The sequence below is a fragment of the Saccostrea cucullata genome, unplaced genomic scaffold, assembly GCF_032062105.1.
Source record: "Saccostrea cucullata isolate Sc308-1 unplaced genomic scaffold, CSIRO_AGI_Scuc_v1 ctg2777, whole genome shotgun sequence".
Taxonomy (NCBI): domain Eukaryota; kingdom Metazoa; phylum Mollusca; class Bivalvia; order Ostreida; family Ostreidae; genus Saccostrea; species Saccostrea cuccullata.
This window is the reverse complement of record NW_026941264.1, coordinates 73,508-95,542: the sequence shown is the minus strand read 5'-3', so window position 1 is coordinate 95,542 and position 22,035 is coordinate 73,508. Positions and strand designations below refer to the sequence as shown.

Genomic DNA, 22,035 nt, shown 5'->3' with positions numbered 1-22,035 from the left:
ATCTCAAGCCCGAGGCAGTAATAGAATGCCCCCTGAACACAATTATTGGAAAACAGGAAATTAACATTAAGTTAATACTGTGGTTTCATTAATTAATATTCATTGAGCACCAATTTTCGAGGATTTCGTTGTTGAGCAGATCAACGAATTTAAATGTTCATTGAATTGAGAATTTGCTATTCATTTGTATATAGGCAATGCTTTTGTCCATGAAATTACGTATCCTCGGAAAAGTCCTTTTTATAAAATTCACGAAAATTGATACCAACGAAAAATTTATGAAACCACAGTATTCAAAAAATGTATTTTAAATTACTTCAAAAAATGCATCTAGGGTGGTGAGCCCCACAACAAAACCCCTGGTCCTTGCAGTGGATCCTCTCCTGATTAATGGCATGCGGCTCCAGAGTAAGGTGCATCGGGTCGATGGATAACTTCTTCTGACCTCCAGGCCTGCAACTGCAAACTGCGACCTAGTTTGTCTCTTATCTACCATAAGAACTACCCGATGCACCCTCTCGACTGAACTGCCCTCCTCCGGCCAATTTACCCTCATCTTCCTATACCCATTTCTATTCCTCCCTCCTATCCAAAGCCTGCAAACTCCCACTTTTTCTCACTTTTTGAGGCTATTTTCTCCCTCAAGGTCTCAAATATCTTAGCTTACTAAACACTTTGACTAGAATAGCTAAAGTAACTATTGTAAACTTAGCTAGATCCTCCTTAATGTTCTCTGCAGTGGGTAGGTGGAGATTTCATGGTATTCCTCGGATTTCTAGTCCATCACCTTAACCACTCATTCTCTTCATAAAGAAACTCCACTGTATGTCAAGCAATATCTGTCATGCCTAAGGAATACATATTTATATGTATATGTTTGAAGGACAAAAAGTACACGGAAAAGGGAATTTCTCAAAGATAAACATTTACAACAGCTTGAAAGCTAGACGATCTTCTGGGCTCAAACTTATTGAAGGGAGATTTGTGCTCATTGAAATTACAACTTTTTAAGACCTAACTTTTGTTAGTTTACTACAGCAACACATTCATTCCAATGTCCATTCTAATTTATGTCTTTAAGATGGACTAGAAAGAGGGAGGAACCATCATCATTAAAGTCACAGTTTAATACATATTGAAAGGATAAGAAAATAATGTTTTCCGCACCAGTACATTATTCTGTATGGTATAAATTTACACTATGTACGTGGTCAGAAATTTTCCACGGAAATTTGTCCAAGTATACTTAACATAGATGCAAGGCAAATAGTCACAGTCTAAGAAATCCACGTAATTTTCAATCCCCTGATTAAATGGAAATTGAGATTTTGCTGAGTTATGAAACCATGGAAAAAAGTACATCTACAGAAACCATAGTAATATAAACTGTGATAAACAGATAAAGTACCATTCTGTGGTTTTGGTATGGTAGCAGTTTTACATGGCGGGGTCCTTTCAGGGCTTTGATTTCCTCCACAATGGTGGTATCAGGGCTGGGGGCTTCCCTCGTTCTCACTGTCAGTGTGGGGGTGGAATGGCAGGTGACAGAAACTCTCCCTGATCTCTCTGGTCAGGTCATTCGCTGCATCAGCCCCCTCCATGTGTTGCTGTCCCTTGGCAAAAGCAAAAGGCCTCATTCCAAAGTTTGCTCTGATTCTTGTGTTCTAAAAAATATACCCCAGTCAGCATACATACAGATATCAAGTTATGCAAATTCTGCTGTTAAAATGAAAACAAAACATTGGAGAGAGGGGAGGGGTGTTATAAAAAAGCACCTCACCTTTTTTTGAATATGAACAACAGGATACATTCCACCCGACACATCATCCATGTAGGCATTGAGGCGGTGCCCGTTATATGTGAAGTAGGACCTCCCCCTGGGGGTGTGTCCCTGTACAGGGGACTCTCCTGTCCTCTCCCACCCTATACCCGTCATGTCCCCAGCATTCAGGGTGATGTCTAGTCTAACACTCCTCCAATGAAGTAGACTGGCTCCACTGTAGTGGACAGCCTTACCATTGCTATAGAACATTTATTTCTGATCACATTTTTTTTCATCCTGGGATCAAAATTGAATTAAACACTCCATGTTATGCAGATGTAAAACTATAGAAAAACTCAAATTATACTGAAGGAATTACTTTAGGAAGAGGCAGGTTCCTACAGAGTTAGTCCAGGCTCCATCTTTCTTGTCGGCCGACGGAGCAAAGCCAAACGAGATGACCACATCGTTCTCCTCCTGACCGTCTCCAAACGAACAGATCTCCAGCTCCCAGTAAAACATTGGAGTCTGTATTAAAAGTACAGAAATGGGGCAACTGTTTCTCTCTCAATATTTTTTGTTCAGTTTTGAATTAATGGGTTTCATGTACACATACAAATTTAAAGGAATATAGGTGATATTCTAACTTATGCTAAATATAAAAAGAATTAAGATTAAATTCTTTATTTTCAAGGCATTCATGCAATAGAAATTAGCTTTAACGGTATTTCCTCTGCTATGCAGAGGGAATATTTTTTAATTCAATATAACGGCATTCAGTGAGTTGTAATGTAGTTGCATGTACATGAATATTATACAATTATTGCTATTTTTTAGGTCAATACAATGATTTAGACAGCTGAGGAGTACAATATTCACTGAGCCCGAAGGGCGAAGTGAATACATGTATTGTACTTCGAGGGTGGCTTAATCATCGTATTGACCTAAAAAATAGCAATAACTGTTTTATTATATGATTAAATTATAGAAAACTCCTATAAGACTGTTTCTTTGCGTTAATTGACAGTTTTAACAATAATTTTCAACAAGAACACATTGTAATAGAAAAAATGGAACAGGTCAATAATTCCTTATATTGACCTGCAATAATTCCTTGTATTGACCTGGAACATCACATGCAGGTCAATACAACGTAATATTTTTCTAACATAGTTGGATCTAAGCCAATCAGAGAGAAAAAAATTATTCAATCATATAAAAAAAAAATTTAATGACTTCTATGAAAGAATATTTTTCCTGGTATTGCTCTACCTGTTGTGGAACTGATTGGTTGGCATAGATCATGGTGCCCCAGGGAAGTCCACTTCCTGTGCTGGGGTCACCAAGGAAGGTCACTCCAGTCATGTTCTGAGAGAATACAAAGGCCCGGACCTGATTCTGTACATAAAACACTGTTTACAATTTTTAACTTGACAAAGTATAAACTATATTTAATAAAGACTCATTTTTCAGATTCATACATTTTACCTCACTTATTTAATGATGCTGCATTAGAGTTTAAGATTGAGCTCTTTGTAAATAAAGCTTTACTTTAATTTTGCTTAATCCAGAAATTTTTCATTTTTAATCATTTCAACTTACTCACAGCCTGACTGTCAAGCTTGCTGGGTGGAGATGGAGGTTTAGCACAATCCTTTTGTAGTAGCCTAAGTCTGTTGCAGTGGACTTCCACAACAGCTAGTCTACCTCCTGTAATATAATAATACATTTTTTAGTACATGTAAAATGTCTCAGCTAATCATTTGTTAATAAAGATATTAAGTGAAAAAAATGAGTAACAAGATTTGACAAACCCGAATTATTATAATCCTTGCCAGGGACTTCAGAATATCAATAGTGGATCCACAATGCTGAATGATCTCCTCAGTGAACTCGATGTCCTGTAGATACTGAGCGAGCACCGTACAGGCTTGGGTCTGTAGCTCGGCCACCACACAACACACCTGATTACTGAGACTGTTACCATGGTTACCATCCCCTGTCACAGGCAAAGTCTGTTGGAAGGGGAAAGTCCCGTCGTCCTGGGGGAGCAGAATGGCTTTGATGGCTGTCACCAGGGACTCCCTCACTGGCACACTGGCAGACTTGTAGATCTGGATTAAAATAAAAAAAGAGGCCTTAAACATTTAGCTTTATAAATGTATTCAAAATCATCCACTTTCTCTCTTCTTACATTGTATACAAGTAAATCTCTTACTAGTATTTATTAAATACAATAATGCTATTAATACGAGGGGTTATCAAAAAGTTCGTGGACTAGCGTCATAAAATTAAAACCGTTTTCGGCAAATCAACGAATTTTAAAATAACAATTAAGTTAGCATCACCTTTTCTATCTTAAGTATAAACCATAAATAATAAATTTTATTTTATAATAAATTAGTAATGTATTTATAAGCAATTGTATGTCCAGGTGGCGCAACCTCGAAAACGACGTTTTTGCGACCCATGTATGTGCTAATGAGAAAAACTCTTTTGATATGATCATTTAACATTTAAAAATCCCGTTAATTCAGGTATGTGTCGGGACACCATTGTTCCATAAAATATGAAATTTTCACTTATATCTGAAAGCTTTAGAAAATTTTATCGTAAATTTTACACGGATTGTCCAAACAAATGAGGCCTTAACAATGACGTTAAATGGGGGGGGGGATGTTTCCGTTTCCAATATTCTATAAAGTTTTGCCCCTGAAACTGGAATACTGGACTGGAATAGACCTAAAATATATTGAAACTGGCTACAGAGTATTAATATACATCCAGAGTATTTGTCTTTTAATGAAAATAGATTTAGGGAGAAAAAGGGATACACGATGTTGATTTGCAGTCAAGGTGTGAAAAGTCAATCACGTCAAAAAATGATGTTGCCGATCATGTGTTGTACAGTAGATATTGAGCTCCAAAAAGCAAAATATGCCGGCACAATCAAGCGAGGATCTCTCCAAATGTATTAATCCATTTGAAATATTATATTCATTGAAGGTCACTGTTCATGGCATGTCATATAAACAAGGCGGGTTTAAGTCCTTTCTCAGCTCCAGGGAATCTCATCAAAAAAGTGTATGAGGTAGAAGAAGGGGACATTGAAAAAAGCAATCGGATGTCATGAAAATAAACGACGACAGCGCCACGTGATCATATCATGTGACCAGGTTTCGACACTAACGGTAGCCCGCTGGCCCGGGACAACTGAATATTGAGGTCGGGCTACTAAACATGCCTTTAAACTTGCCCTCCAGGGCTACTAAGAATTTTTCCAATACTCACTTAGAGCACTAGAATTATCAATTGCACGCAATGTACCTGATAATTGTTAAATCTATTTTCAAACAAGTTTTATCATCAGAATTATTATTTTTGCAAGTCAAAATGTAAAATTTAAAGGTGATTCGAAATGCTCTAAATTATTATAAATGTTGACTTTTTCGAACAGAAAAATGTCTTAGGTAAAATCATTAAAATACATATAATCTTTACCCAAAATACAGCCAAATTGCAGGAGTTGGCACCTCTATTTTCAAAATTTCCCGGGGGAAGCCCCCTGTACCCCCACCAGCAGGAGAGGGAGACCCCCTCCTGCACCTACCCCCTCATCGCTTCGCGACTCGGCCACCAGCCTTCGGCTGCTGGACAACTAATACATGAATAAGGCTAGTAGAAATTAACCAGAAGTCTCTGTCGAGACTGTAGCTCTACTGGTTTGTACTTATCAAAAACCATTTCACTTTTTATGTATCTTTGTGTAGTTTACTTGTGTCGAAACCTATTTCGAAATCAAACTAAAACTGTAGAAGGAGTAGCGTTTTAAAGGAATTTCACAGATAATTCTATTTTTAGTAACCATGGTAAAACCGTTCATCGAAATCAAAAACCAATGCACTATTCTATGTATCTTAGCGTAGTCTACTTGTGAGCTAAGTTATATTGAAATCAAACTAAAACTGTAGAAGGAGTAGCATTTTAAGGGAATTTCACAGAAAATTCTATTTTTAGTAACCATGGCAACACCATTCATTGAAATCAAAAACCGATGCACTTCTATGAATCTTAGTGTAGTCTACTTGTGTGCCAAGTTATACTGAAATCAGACCAAAACTGTAGAAGGAGTAGCGTTTTAAAGGAATTTCACAGAAAATTCTTTTAGTAACCATGGCAACACCGTTCATTGAAATCAAAAACCGATGCACTTCTATGTATCTTAGTGTAATCTACTTGTGTGCTAAGTTATATTGAAATAAAACCAAAACTGTAAAAGGAGTAGCGTTTCAAAGGAATTTCACAGAAAATTCTATTTTTAGTAACAAAGGCAACATCGTTCATCGAAATTAAAAACCGATGCACTATTCTATGTATCTTAGTGTAGTCTACTTGTGTGCCAAGTTATATTGAAATCCGAACAAAACTGTAGAAGGAGTAGCATTTTAAAGGAATTTCATAGAAAATTCTATTTTTAGTAACCATGGCAACACCGTTCATCGAAATTAAAAACCGATGCACTATTCTATGTATCTTAGTGTAGTCTACTTGTGTGCCAAGTTATATTAAAATCAGACCAAAACTGTAAAAGGAGTAGCGTTTTGAAGGAATTTCACAGAAAATTCTATTTTTAGTAACCATGGCAACACCGTTCATCGAAATTAAAAACCGATGCACTATTCTATGTATCTTAGTGTAGTCTACTGGTGTGCCAAGTTATATTGAAATCAGACCAAAACTGTAGGAGGAGTAGCGTTTTGAAAAATTGTTTACAGACAGACAGACAGACAGACAGACAGACAGACGGACGGACGCCGGACGCATTTCTATCGCATAAGCTCTTCTGGTCTCTGACCAGTAGAGCTAAAAATGGCTTGCCCTGCTGACAACTATGGTTTTAAAGTTAGTGTCGATCCCTGATGTCGTTTTAATTTTATAATAATTCAGCAAATAATGAACATATCAGGCTAAAATTTTCAACATTTCTTTATTTTTTGTTGTTTTATGTTTAATATAAATTTTGAAAGCACAGACCACATTGTACTAATTTTATAGCCTCAGTCCACGAACTTTTTGATAACCCCTTATGAAGTTCATTTGCGTGAAAAAAATTCCTTATTTTTATACAGATTTGAAAGAATGTGCATAATATATCCCTTAAAATTTAAAAAGTTTGATAATTTATTTTTTTATTTTAATAGCTCATTTCCACCCTGACTACAAAGAAATCATGTTCCAGACACTTTTCAACTGTGAAATTTGTGTGTTCCTCATTTTTACCTCATTCCTGACAGGGATGAGCCTGGTTAGCGGAACCTGAATGGAGTCACAAAAGCGTGAATGTCTGCCCTCCTCTGTGGCCAACTTTTTCAAAGCCAAGTTACTACAAGTATTAGCTTTCCTAAAAAGCTCGACTGACATGGTTTGCTTAATTTCACAAAGCGGAAAGAAATCAATATTATTTGTGTTACATATTTTTTTTCGTTCGGTAATCTATATTTAAAAGACCATATGAAATCATCATTGCCATGACAGCTCAATTTCTTTTAAATCATGGTGAAGATGAATTTACTGAACACAATTTATATGCAATAACATTTTTTTTCCCAGTATTAAATACTACGTTTCAATTTATAACATTTTTTCTGTAGAAAAGGGGTATAGTATGTAAAAGAAAACCAAATGAAATGATATTTCCAACAATGAAGTTCAGACTACATATAATGTCAACAGAAATTATTTTTTAAGCTACATGTATGTACATGTATTTTTCAATTACTCAAATTCAGTTTGATTTTAAACCATTTTATGACATGCCATGTCGATATAACAACTGGTCTGTACCATTGTCATTAAAATTTATGGATCGATCGTTTTACCGATACAATAGTCATGTCAAGAAAACTTACACACTCTATCCAGAGAGCAAACTCAATATTCTTCCCCAGGGAGATGTGCGCGTGAGGCAATTAATGTCAGCAGTTTTGAGGGAAGGGATCTAAGATTTACATCCCCACTTCTAACCACAGTAAAGAGTAAATTAAAGTGATATCAAGGAAATGTAGTATATTGTATGCAAAAAAAAATTTGGAAGTGAAAGGAATTAAGTTATTTGGCCTTGCAAAAAGTTGGCCTCTAACACCCCCCCCCTCGCTTCTACAAAGGCTTTCTCTCTCTCTCTCTCTCTCTCTTTTTTTTTTGCTCGTAAGAAAAAAAGAATTTTCCCTGGTTGCCCCTCCCCCACTTTAAAAAAAGATGCTATGTGCCTGTTAAAACATGACAGTTAGAATATACTTATTATTTAGAACCCTTGCATACACACCCTTTTTGGGGGAGTGGGGTTGGGGCTTCTAAATCAAGCTGTTTAAAGAGTTAAATAAAGGAAAAATAAAATGTTAAATTAATTATAATAAACTAATTCTTCATAAAAAAATAAGCTGCCTTTCAAATTTTTACGTACATGTATATCTATATCAAAACATTGGCTCTAAAAAAAAAATTCATTTTAAAGTAAAAATATCAATGATTGAAATAAAAGGTGGAATGTGTCAAGTTTATTTTTCTTTAACTAAGAAAGAAAACCTAGCTAGGATCCCCCCGCTGAAATCTGTTGCCGTAAATTGTCTTGCCAGCGTTTGGGAATATGGGTGGTTTTCATCAATTTCATTTTATTGACTCGACCATTGCTTTGGAAAATTTGAAGTGATTTCTTGGCATGAAAACACGAAAACAATAATTTTTATACAAGATTCCAAGAAAAAAAAACTTTACCACTTTTTTTATCGGGAAATAAAAAAGATCCGAATGTATAATATCTCATACTTGTATATGATTAAATAGATTTATGTTATAACCTGCTTATAAACTGTGGTGAGGTAAAGCCTCTAACATTTATGATTTTACATATGTAGAGTATATAACACACTAACTTACACAGCAAGAACATAAAATTTATTAAGCTCTTGCATTGTTCAAGTAATGTTTTTGTATGTTAAATGACCTTACTGATTTCTTTATTCAACAAACAAAATAAAATAAAGTTTGTAAATGAAATGAATCGGAAGATCTTTGATCACTAAATGGCCAGCGCGTTTAAACAGAGATAACAATCTTAGCAGAGCAGGCTGTTTCAAGGGTACTTTACATTACTTGTTGGGATAACTCCTACTACACTTTTAGATTTAGGAACGTTTTATTCTTGCGGATAAATTGCATTCTGCTTCTTTATCTATATATTTTTTTTAAAATATATGAGAGGAATACCAGCTTTTGAAGTTACAGATTTTGGGGGTAATAGTGGCATTAAAAACACACTTTTGTCAATTTTAACTGTAGAAGAGTAGCTTTCTAAAAATATTAACGACCGGAGAGCTGTAGTTTCCCCAACAGGAAAAAATTGTGAATCAATTGTGCAAAACAGTTTTCAATTTTGGATTCATCTTCGTTAGCCAAGGGTTTCTGATACGCTACGCTCCGCATAAACACTTGGCCTACGGTGCATTGGCGGATCCAGAGGGGGGGGGGTTTGGACCCCCCCTTTATTTTTTGCCTAGTAGAGAGAGAGAGAGAGAAAGAGAGAGAGAGGGGGGATAATACGTTTTCTGAGATTATATATGTGTACGTCTTTCTTATATATTGAGTATATAGGTTCTCACACATTCAGTTTCCTCCAGTCATCTTCTCTATTATACTTTTTTACGAGAGAATGGTAGAAAATATTCTACTTGTTAAGGTCTTCCGTCTTCACGGAAGACCTTATAGTGATTCTATTGTTTCTTATTTATTAAGGTCTTCCGACTTCCTTCGGAAGACCTTATTGTTTTCCTTCTGTTTTCTATTATTATTATTATTATTATTATTATTATTCCACTTTTCATAGTACAGGTCATATCTCCGCTGTGCGTGGTTCAATTTGAACGATTTTTTCAGGGATGGTGCATCATGTTAATATCTCCAGGGGTGTCCTTCACTTTTTCGAAATTTACTTCCGTTCGCGTTTTTTGGGGAAATTTGTATTTTTTAAATGGAATTTTGTCGCAAAAAATTCTCGAGAACAGTAACAGATATAAAACTGAAACTTACGGACGTGATAGAACATCGAATGTAGATGTGTTGATCGACCTTCATTTTTCGTCGTTCTGACTTCCGGTCGCAAACGGAAGTGAATTCTAAAAGTCTAATTTTTCAACTTTTTTGTTTTTCACTAATTTTCTTTGGAAATCACAGGGTTGATAGAGTATCTTTTAAGAACTCTAAATATGTTTTCACCATTTTCATGCGTGCATTTGTTGCAAAGATATGACCGATCCAAACTTTGTCTCACTGTCGGGGGTTCGAATCCCGCTGGGGGCGTTGCAAAAATTTTTTCTTTGTTTCTGTCTCCTTTCAGTTGCATATGACTTTTCTTTCTTTTTTATCTTATATGGAAGATTTTGTCGATTTTTAAAAGCTATATTTTGAGATATTTTGTGGAATAACTGTAATAATCACGATCTATGTTGAGAGACTGCTGTCAATGAAAGTAAACGATAAAAATACATTCTGAAATCTGTTTCATGGCCTGACAGAGCTGAGATTTCTAACGAAAAGTCGGGCGGAAGACCTGCTTGTTGCCCTAGCAACAAGAACGCATCTAGTTATTATTATTATTCTTTTTTTGACAAAATTTTGTGCAGGCGATTTCTCGAAAACTATTCAGCGGTTTTTCACAAAACTTTCACAAAATATGTGTCATTATATGAAGCTGTTACATCCGAAGAAAAATTTGGAAAATACGATTCCGGTTCCAAGTTATGGCCAATATCCTGATTTTAAAATGCAATTTTGTCGCCCCTTTTTGTCGAAAATGGCTGAGGATATGAACTGGAGACTTATTGGAGATGATAGATCATGACTTTCTGGTTTGCAGAATCGCCTTTTCGCGCGTCGTCAGTACTTCCGGTCGTAACGAGATGTAAATTTAAAAAAATCGAATTTTTTAACTTTTTTTGTTTTTCAATATTCTTCATTTATTTTTGGTATCTTAATAGAAACCCTCCCTATAATGCTTACTATCTAATTTGTTTGAATATTGGTAAATCTATACTCTAGGTATTAGCATTCAAAAATCTGAAGCGGATCCAAAATGGCGGCTGTCTCTGTCAACGCCGACATTTCGCAATAGGGGTTTACGGAGTCAGCCGAGCGTTTGCTTGAACGAAAATAACATAAGGAGAAATGAAATGTAAAAGAATACTTGGATTGTCACGTCGTAGTTACGTTGCAATTCTGTGTCGAACTAACGTCTTCTATAATTGGTTTTGACTGGTTCACAAAGTAGAAAAAGAAAAGACTAAATGTGCTGATGAAATTCGATTTACTTAATATCTTTCGTGCACAACGGAAAGACAGATCTTAAATCAGATTTATAAGTAATACTTTCTCAACTAAGAATATCGATGAATTGTAATCATAAAACTTAAGGACTGTTTTTACCATGCACATTTGTGTCATATTATACTAATAGAAAAGACAAAAATAAGAAAAACATTTTTTAAAGATCGGTGAATGGCATGGAGTTTTATATTAGCATTCTTGCCTCAAAGATCTGATTCAAGTTATTGGGCGTAAATGGTATCGATTCCTTGACCGTCATCAGGCGAGCCATGATTTTCGGCGAAATATTTCAACTTTTTCATAGAAGCTTAACTAATTGCTATAGTTCACTTTGGGGATAAGCAGGAAATTAAAAAAAAAGTTAAAAATTCATAACCGTTTCATTGATTTTGTGTAACTTGCCTATGTACAATATGGATTTTGTGAAATGTGTTAAATATACATTCTAAACCTCAAATTTTAGGATATAAGAACTTTTTTTTATTTCATTGAAGCTAACACACCTATTTTATAGAACATTCCAAAGAAAAGGCGCGGAGATTGACTTGTGGCGTTTGGCACGAAATTTTGAATAGTTACCGGCCTTTCATTATTCTAAGACAGAAGCGCTGTTGCAGATGTATATACAATTAGATTTAGAGAGGAGGTTCCAATAACGTAGTATTTAGCTCGTTGGATTTTCATGCTGGCGACTTGGGTTCAATCCCCCTTGTCTGCAATTTTTATTTACTTATTCAGTCGACGTTACGTTTTTTTCTTCGGAATCGGACGGAAGACCTCTCGTTGCTCGCAACGAGTCGTTTCTAGTTTTTATATATCTTGTATATTATACCCTGGCATGTAATATGCGATGTTTCATTTGATATTGGATTCCCGTGATCTTTGGCTGTGTTGACTATGTTTGTACCGTTTTCATCATTATCTAGATCTTTTGAAGGAACTAACATGTTACCCTTTATTCTAAAGTCCACCTGCATCCCATCCCAAAAAAGTTATTCAAATGCTTAAAGAAAATTCTTTATATTCCGGAAATGATACAAATCCATTCAACTTTAAAGCTTCCGTAGTTATGCAATGTGTAGTTTTTTTTGAATTTGGTTTGTTTTTGGGATTTTTTTCTTTGTTTTTGTTTTGTTCGGACTGGGGGTAAACTTTTTTTAAAGGACATAAAATAAAGATAGTATTTACTATAACCTTAGATCTTTCCATACAATTCTGTAAATCTTTGCATGAGAGTATTTATGGGGGGGGGGGGGGGGGGGTAGGGGGGCACAACCCTGGAACCCCTCCTTTCAAAAATTGCTGGATCCGCCCTTGCGGTGTTCATAGAAATGGGGATTTTTTTCCAGAGTTCTGATTGGATTTCAGTACACCCAGGTCGACCAAACAGCAATTGTTTTTTGTAAATGACAAAATTTGCGTTCGGGATACATCTTCACTCTTTAATCTCAGAAATGAAAAACGCAAGACAACGATCCGTAATATATGAATAGCCATGGTGTTATCCAATATCTTCTAAATGTGTGATTACGAATCTATATTGAAGCTTCAGATTTGTTCTATAAATAATAAATAAACATAACTCAATTATTGCTTCTTAATTATTTTTGAAAAACCTTTAATTTAACTTTTTTTAACACGTGTCTTTATTTCTGGCGATGACGCAATCTGTTTTTAAAAGAATTTTCCTATATATTTCTATATAAAACTATGGTCGGCAATTATGGCCCCGCCATACCCCCGGGGGTCATGATTTGAACGAACTTGAATCTACACTACCTAAAGGATGCTTCCACTTAAGTATGATCAATTATGGCTTAGTTGTTCTTGAGGAGAAGATTTTAAAAGAATTTTCCTATATATTTCCATGTTTACAAAACTTTGGCATGCTATTGTGGTCCCGCCCTACCCCGGGGGGGTCATAATTTAAAACAAGAGGCCCATGCGCCACATCGCTCACCTGCGCACCTTTGGTCGGCCATTGTGGCCCCGCCCTACCCCCGGGGGTCATGATATGAACAAACTTGAATTTACACTACCTGAGGATGATTCCATATAAATATGATGAATTATGGCTTTGTCATTCTTGAGAAGAAGATTTTTAAAGAATTTTCCTATATATTTCTATGTAAAACTTTGGTCGGCCATTTTGGCCCCGCCCTACCCCCAGGGGTCATGATTTGAACAAATTTGAATCTACACTACCTGAGGATGTTTCCATATAAATATGATGAATTATGGCTCTGTCATTCTTAAGAAGAAGATTTTTAAAGAATTTTCCTATATATTTCTATGTAAAACTTTGGTCAGCCATTGTGGCCCCGCCCTACCCCCGGGGCTCATGATTTGAACAAACTTGAATCTACACTACCTGAGATGATTCCATATAAATATGATGAATTATGGCTTTGTCATTCTTGAGAAGAAGATTTTTAAAGAATTTTCCTATATATTTCTATGTAAAACTTTGGTCGGCCATTTTGGCCCCGCCCTACCCCCAGGGGTCATGATTTGAACAAATTTGAATCTACACTACCTGAGGATGTTTCCATATAAATATGATGAATTATGGCTCTGTCATTCTTAAGAAGAAGATTTTTAAAGAATTTTCCTATATATTTCTATGTAAAACTTTGGTCGGCCATTTTGGCCCTGCCCTACCCCCGGGGGTCATGATTTGAACAAACTTGAATTTACACTACCTGAGGATGTTTCCCCATAAGTTTCATCTTTCCTGGCACAGTGGTTCTTAAGAAGAAGATTTTTAAAGCATACCACCAAATTTTCATTTATTCCCAATTATCTCCCCTTGAATGGGGGCGTGGCCCTTCATTTGAACAAACTTGAATCCCCTTCACCCAAGGATGCTTTGTGGCAAGTTTGGTTGAAATTGGCCCAGGGGTTCTTAGCTTAACACTTTTTTTAAGAAAAGAGAGATGAAAGGAAAGGTTGGGGTCAAAAGGTTGTTGCGGTTGAAAAACTGACAACACAATGAATTTACTTTTAACAAATGAATTTTGATAAAATTATAATTAATGATTTATTTAAAACATTGATAAACACTAATTTAAAAAAGTGTGGTCAAGGTCAAAGGAAATGTCAAGGTCAAAACAAGTTGATGCATTAAAAGCTCTCAGCAGTATGTATCAGCATATGGAGTTTGATAAATACATCTTGAATTATTTATTCAAAATTGATCTAGAAATTTATTTTAGAAAAATGAGGTCAAGGTCACAGGAAAGGTCAAGGACAAAAAGAGTGAAACACTTTAAAGCTTACATCAGTATATCATCATGTGAAGTTTCAATATACAACTTGAATGGATTCTTTAAATCAAACTAAACAATCTAATTTAAACATGTTAATAGAAAGTTAATTGAAGGTCAAAGGAAAAGTCAAGGTAAAAAAATGTTGCTGTTTTGGATAGTTTACATCAGTATGCATCAACGTATGAAGTTTGATCAGTCCATCTTGAATAGAATCTTTTAAACTGAGCTAAAAGTGAGGTTAAGGTCAAAAAAGGTCAACATGGTCAAGGTCAAGAAATGTTGACGCAGTTGCAGAGTTCTCCTCAATATTTATCAGCATATGAAGTTTGATAAAAATTTCTAGAATAGTTTCTTTGAGCCCGATGGAAAGACAGATGGAAGGTTGGAGGACGCACATGATAAAAACTATGTATACATGTATTCCTAATCATGCGTGGCATAAAAAACTTGAATCTACATAATTTATTTGAGGATGTTTCCATATCAAGATTATACAACCACATTCAAAGAATTGTGGTCCTCTGCTTTCTGTGTTTTAGTGAATGGGATGAAATTTATGGCAGATTGTGTGTCTATATGCACCCCTTTCATATGTCAACTTTTGAAAATTAGGTCAAAGGGGAAAATTCATAGCATACTCAGAAATATTTTGTTGCTGCAGCCGGTAACGTACATGTCAAATATTAAAGTCCTATCTTCTTTCAATCAAAAGTTATAAGGAAATATAATATTTTTGACAAGTAGGTTAAACTTCTAGGTCAAGGTCGCAGAGTCAAAAGTCATGATATATTTAGCAAATCTTTTCACATGTAATATACAATGTATAATTTGAATGCCCTATATTTTCTCTTTCAAAATAATCAATTTAAATAAACATGATAAATGTAACAGTTATTTTTTGGAAAGTAGGTAAAACTTTAAGGTCAAGATCTCACTTGGGTTAAAGATTCATAGTATATTTAGAAAGTTTGGTGATAATATGCATGTGTCAAATATGAAAGCCCCATCTCTTATTTTTCAAAATCTATGACCAAGGTTAAATGCATTGTGACAGATGCACATACTGTCAATAAGATGGACAGACTGACAAAAAATGAGATTTAATGTCCCCTCTGTTACAACGCACTTTGAAAAATTACGCACTTTGAAAAATTTTTTCAAAGTGCGTTAAGTTTTGGGACCAGGTTAACGCACTTTGAAAAAATTTTTCAAAGTGCGTTGAATTTGGGACCAAATTAACGCACTTTGAAATTTTTTTTCAAAGTGCGTTAAAACTGTACATCATAATTTTACACCATGTAAACATTTAACGCACTTTGAAAAAATTTTCATGAAACAAAAGGAATTAGACTTATATTTTAGAAATAGACAACAGTATTATCCCCTTGCAACGTATGATGGGATATAGTGATGCGATTATGTGTGTTATTACTTTATGTGTATGTTAGTTTTTTTCAGTGTGGAATTGACGTAATTTGTATCGGGATCTTTTTTGGGAAGGAATGCTCTGCTTTGCGGTGCCCTTACTTTGATGTGTTTTTTTCTAAAAACTGATGGATTGAAGAAAACCAAGAAACGGAAAACGAAGAAAAGACTGGCTGAATTAAGGTCTATCAGCTCAACTCTTTATCATTCCCACGCAGATATATCTATTTCTATAACTCGTAACCTTAAGTGTCAATGATATTTGAAAAAAAGAGCATTCTAAATACAGTATAAGAACTGTACAAGGAAGTCTGTAGTAAATCGAAATTTTGTTCTTTTAATTAAATCTCAAAGTCTATTTATGTTCATTTTCAGGAAAATCAGAATATTAATTACTAGCTGTAAATTCCTTATTTTTCGCGAGGGTTTTTTTTATCGCGAACTGGCTCTCAAACGTCAAATCGCTATAGAATTATAATTCGCGAATGAACGGTTTATTAACAGATTTTACATAGATTTAAGCACCAGAAAAATAAAAGCGAGAAATATTTTTTTCGCGAGTGATATTTCTCGCGAAATTACGCAGAAATTAATTTCTCGCTTAAATTAAGGAATCTACAGTACCTGTCTGCTTTTCGATGTTAATTTGATACCATATCTGATAATCTCTCTATTAAACTCCAGGTGTTTAAAAACAAAAGTTTTGCCAAAATTATAGAGTTATTTCTCTTTGTTATCCCAAATAAGTAAGGTTTTATGAAAATTCATATAAATATCTATAATTTTTTTTAGAATCATTCCAATATGTTAACATTTGAGAATTGACTAAGAGATGGGCGGAAGAACAAAACTATCGTTCGTAGTTCTTTACGACATTGAATGTTGACCTTTTGGCCCAAAATTCAAAAGGGGTCTTCCTAAGGCCACAGGGATTCTGTTATGTTAAATTTCATTGCAAATGTTCAAAGGGTTGGCGAGATATTGTGTGGAAACGAAAGCGTTACAGAAAGACGGATGGACGGACAGCTAGACGGACGGACTGACAGATAGACCCAAATTAATATCTCCCACTTTTCAAGCGGGGGACAAAAAGTATCAAATCAGGTTCAAATGATAATTTATCATACCTAAGATTTGTAGGAATATTGACTAAGCCATGCAGAATTTTTTTTTTCAAAGTGCGTTAATATGGTCGATATTAACGCACTTTGAAAAAATAAATTTTTTTTCAAAGTGCGTTAACCTGGTCCCAAAATTTAACGCACTTTGAAAAAAAATTTCAAAGTGCGTAATTTTTTCAAAGTGCGTTGCCACACCCCTCCCTTTCCCAAAAATGAGGGAAAATAATGCCTCTGCTGTTCTTGAGAAAAATTTATGATGGAAAAAATCCCATGCATATTTCTTAACGTAAATCAATATTGTGTTATTTATATCATTAGTTCCCTCTCCCTGAATTTTTCACTCTGATCATGGAGACACCACGACAAAATAATAAGGTGGTGATAATAATATTGTGAACATTTCCAGTCCATTAGGGGAGTGGGGATGACCTCCAGGGGTTCATAACCTTTACACCATTAAATTTACATAACATTATAACACAAGAAACAAAATTATGTACAGTCAAATGGAAAAAGTTTCCTACAACTTAGGAGTCACATGATCATTTGTCATTAAAGGGACAGGGGTTGGATAGGGAGTCCCCCTCCCAGGTATTTGCAGGACAGACCCCACCATAACTTCTTTTTTTCTTTCTCAGGGAATTCTGGTCTGGAAATCCCCCCTCCCTGAGAATCGTGTATTGTAGCATCCAATGACATTTGATCCTTTAAACTTTAACCTAACCATTTGTATTATAGACTATAATATTTTACCCAAATCTATACCAAAGCTTGTGCTTACCGGGCTGTCGTACGTCCTTTCAACTTCATTAGTTAACTGCATTGTGTCTCGGTACAAGCCCTCATCCGGGTCCGTAGGACAATATCATTTTAACGATAGAACGTTCTATATAAACTTCATGAAATATAATTAATTAATTAATTAACACAAAAATGAAATAATTCCTTCAGATATATATACATGCTGTGTTCACCACACTGCACGTGCAGACTGCAGCGCAATCTAAAAACGATTATGGTAAAACTAGTACTTAAGTTGGGTACGTACGTGACACAAGCCCACTGTAATGCAGCGGACATGCTATGGAAAGGTTCTTAGGAATAGTCTTAAGATATAACTTAAGAGGTATGAAATTTTCCCCTCTTTTCCACATAAAAAAGTTTCAGACACTTTGAAAAAAATATGAAATTAATTTTACATATCCCCCCCCCCCCCAGTTTTAATTTTCAAGAAAAAGACATTCATATTTTTCTCTAATTCTGTGAATAAATTTTTAATAACTCGTAGCATGTTTCTAATATTTTAGACTTCATAATATCAGGCCACTTATCAACATGACGAGAGAAAATTTCAAGAAGGTTTACAAACCAGAGAAGTGCCAAAGCATCGATGAGGGCATTGTTACAACGCACTTTGAAAAATTACGCACTCTGAAAAAAATTTTCAAAGTGCGTTAAATTTTGGGACCAAGTCAACGCACTTTGAAAAAATAAAATCTCTTTTCAAAGTGCGTTAATATGGACATATTAACGCACTTTGAAAAACTGTGTGTGGATTCGTCAATATTCCTGCAAATCTTAGGTATGATAAATAATTGAACCTGTCTGATAAGTCTTCTATGAAGAGGTCACATCAGGATGTGAAAGTGAGCGATTTTGATTTTTCCATACTTAGAAAATTCTTTCTCGCTTAAATTCTTTACTGTACTATTTTTTTTTCAAGTTTGCATGCATTTTATGTAAACTTAAATTTATTGAAAGTTTTCAACGTCATACCAGTTATCTAAACACATATATTTGGGTGTAGCATAGGCATCAGTGCCGGAAAGGGGGGTTACATGTACCTGGTAGGCACATAAAAATTTTGCAAAGATATGCATAATATATACATGTATGCATTAAAAATTGGGGCTTACCTGTGGGGTCAACTTTCAATTTGCTACCGACGGCTATGTACAATGTTTAAGAAAATAAGAGGTGGGATGAGAGACCTTCTACTCGTCTTCTCCTTGTTCTCAATGAGGTGAAATGAGTTCATGTAAATTTAAAAAGTTTTTCGAAAGATATAATTATTACAATTTGATTTCCTCTATTACTTAAATCTAAGTCCAGAATTTTTATTTTCATTCATATCTTTTTTTCAAAGTGCGTTAAATGCCTCCATGGTAAAAAATTATTATGTGCATTCTTAACGCACTTTGAAAAATTTTTTCAAAGTGCGTTGAATGTGTCCAAAATTTAACGCACTTTGAAAAATTTTACGCACTTTGAAAAATTTTTTCAAAGTGCGTAATTTTTTCAAAATGCGTTGCCACAGGGCATGATAAGGTATTTATAGGCCATTACATTTAATAATCCTTCTCTTATTCTTCATGCACTCTTTACTTAGCTTATAAGCTACCTTGAAATCATCTTCATTTTAAATTACTCATTCCACATGTTTTTAAGGTAGAAAGGACACCATTATGCCCAGCAGTACACCCCAGGAAAACCGATAAAACGTGATCTTAATGTATACTTATACAGCATTTTTCAAAACTCATGTTTTCCAAAATAATTAGCTGCAATAATGTAGCCCTCTCCTTTTTTTTTTTGGAGAGGGCTACAACTCCTTAGGATCTCCATAATGGTGCAGCTGCGGGAGTGATTTGCTCCCGCACGGATTTCAGCTCAAATTAACAGTAAATGGCTATTTTATTAACATTTCTTACCTTGACTCCAAATAAGTAGTCATCCAAGACGTAAATCAATGCAAAAATATACAGAACGATCCCTTTATCGCTTATTTTTCGTGTATGTCAACATCACAACTCGAATTTATCCGCCATGTTTAGGGTAAAGTGATCGTGAGTCGGACACCTCTTGTTTTCCTTCACGTATGCAGGTCACATTCGGTTCTATACCCTCTGCTATTGGGTACTGTCCGAAAGAACTCGCAAAGATCTACTATTTTTTGCACAGGGTCTTGACTCAATCTGAGCAAAATTGAGTATATAGTATAAAAGGGCCCCTATTATACTATATACTCAATTTTGCTCAGATTGAGTCAAGACCCTGTGATTTTTTGCTTCGATTACCTCGGTGTTTTACCTTATAATGCATCCAGATGTAATAAACCACCAACATCGAAATTCGATCGTAAGTCGGACACATTTGATATTGAGTCGGACACTTATAAATGTAGGACTTTGTATACCAATATGCACCGGCTGAGGTGCACTTCGTCATTGAACAAGCAAGGGACTTTCACAGACAATATATATTTAAAGATGGGGTCAGAAAAAAACTAAAATGAAAAAAAGACAAGCAAAAAAAAAAAAAAATGTAAATATAGAAAACCCTCTCCGCATCTGTGTCCCTAACCCCTTTTCATAGTTTCTGTACAATCTTTAAAGTATCCCTTTTTGATTATGAGGTGGATTATGACAAAAAATAATTCGTCTTTCACTGGGGAAAAAAGAAAAGAATCTGACCTTGACATGTGACCCCCCCCTTCTTTATTATTTTTTTTAATCTCGTATTAATTTTTGTATCTTTTGGGTCTTTTTAAACACTTCAAAAATTGCAATCTTTATCAGTCATTCTACGAAGTTTCGCAGGAATCCGATATTAAGATAAAATTTAGGGAAAACCATAGTTACGGAATCTAATTTCCAGTTATAAGAATAAAAATTCTCGGCAATACATAAAATTTACGTTTATGAAAATATTTTAAATTTAAATAATCAAAAGTACACAGTATTCATCTCCAAAAATAATTAACAAATTTTATACCTTTAACGCTATATAACATTCCGTTATGGAAGTTTGATTTTTAAGAGAGAATACTATTTTTGTCTAATTTATTTGTTATGTCGAAAATGAGAGGGTCTAGAGCAGCGGACTTTCAAATAGAATTCCATGAATAGTCACTTTCAGGTACGTTTCAGTTCTTTGTAAATTAATCTGCATTCTGTCCCTGCAATTTGAAAGAAAATCTTTGCGGAAGTTAATTTATTTTTAGCTCTACTGGTCACTCAGGGACCAGAAGAGCTTATGCCATTGTCCTTCCATCTGTCTGTAAACATTTTTTTCAAAATGCTATCCTCCTACAGTTTTGGTCTGATTTCAATATAACTTGGCACACGATCGAGTAGCCTACACTTATATAATATATACCTTATTCTGCATGTCTATCTTTTTTTATAAATAAATTGTGTTGCTGTGGGTACTAAAGATACTTTGAAAAAAATCAAGTTCAACGGCTACTTTTCTCTTCCTTTATTGAGAACAAACCAGTAGAGCTACAGTATTAACAAAGACTTCTGGTCAGCGACATGCTACTTATGGTTTTGTGTGAATGCAGATCCATGCATTTGTTCATGAGAAATGGTTTGTTTTCTTTTCTTTTAAAAAAAACTTCTTTTATGTTCCCTGCAATCTACTCGAAACTCTTTTATGGCTGAACATTTCGTTTTGTAGAAAAATATGAAGCGACATCAAGATTTGCAGTGGAGTACGTTTTTAAACATTTTACTATTTCTCATATCAAAACTTTAACTATCACTAAAAAATTTACATTAAACTGTACCATGTCCCTTTTTTAAGTGGAGTTGAAATCGATTAATAAAATTATAGTTAAGATATTACAAAAGTAAATTTGTAAACGAAAAAAAATTAATTGGGCATATGCTTTTGAAGAATGCCTGCTATATGCAAAAGCCCAGACAGTATTTATTATAAGAACTTAAATTTAGAGAACTTCTTATAGAGAAGTTGAAGATATCATAAAATGCTAATTTTATGAGTGTGTGAGAGTTTAAAATCAAAACCACTGTCTAATAGTACGCAAATGAATATTCAATCATAGGCTCACCCCTACTCCTTTATGTCTTGAATTAATTTAATTGATTTTAAATATTTTTTGATAGAAGGAATTTTATCTCTAACAAAAGAGAATTCAAACATTTGGCTTAATTTATAATATTTCTCAAGCAATTTTATTTGTGGTAAGATTCATATAAACTCTGATAGTGTCCGACTTAACATCGAAAAGCTAAAATTTACTGTCCGACTCAAGATCAAATTGGGTCATTGCACCTAA

General features: G+C 34.7%; 1 protein-coding gene across 1 annotated transcript; it reads right to left on the bottom strand.

The window, feature by feature from the left end:
* Nucleotides 1–766: 766 nt before the first annotated feature.
* LOC134257511 (probable E3 ubiquitin-protein ligase HECTD4) lies at nucleotides 767–7,183 on the bottom strand. Its single transcript, XM_062740111.1, has 8 exons — nucleotides 7,004–7,183; nucleotides 3,577–3,876; nucleotides 3,470–3,472; nucleotides 3,035–3,160; nucleotides 2,142–2,290; nucleotides 1,781–2,021; nucleotides 1,409–1,664; nucleotides 767–848 (listed from the first exon to the last, which is right to left on the bottom strand). Exons 1-7 carry the CDS (start codon nucleotides 7,181–7,183, stop codon nucleotides 1,488–1,490), a joined length of 1,176 nt encoding a protein of 391 aa, XP_062596095.1. The 3' UTR covers nucleotides 767–848; nucleotides 1,409–1,487.
* Between the last annotated feature and the right edge of the window lie 14,852 nt (nucleotides 7,184–22,035).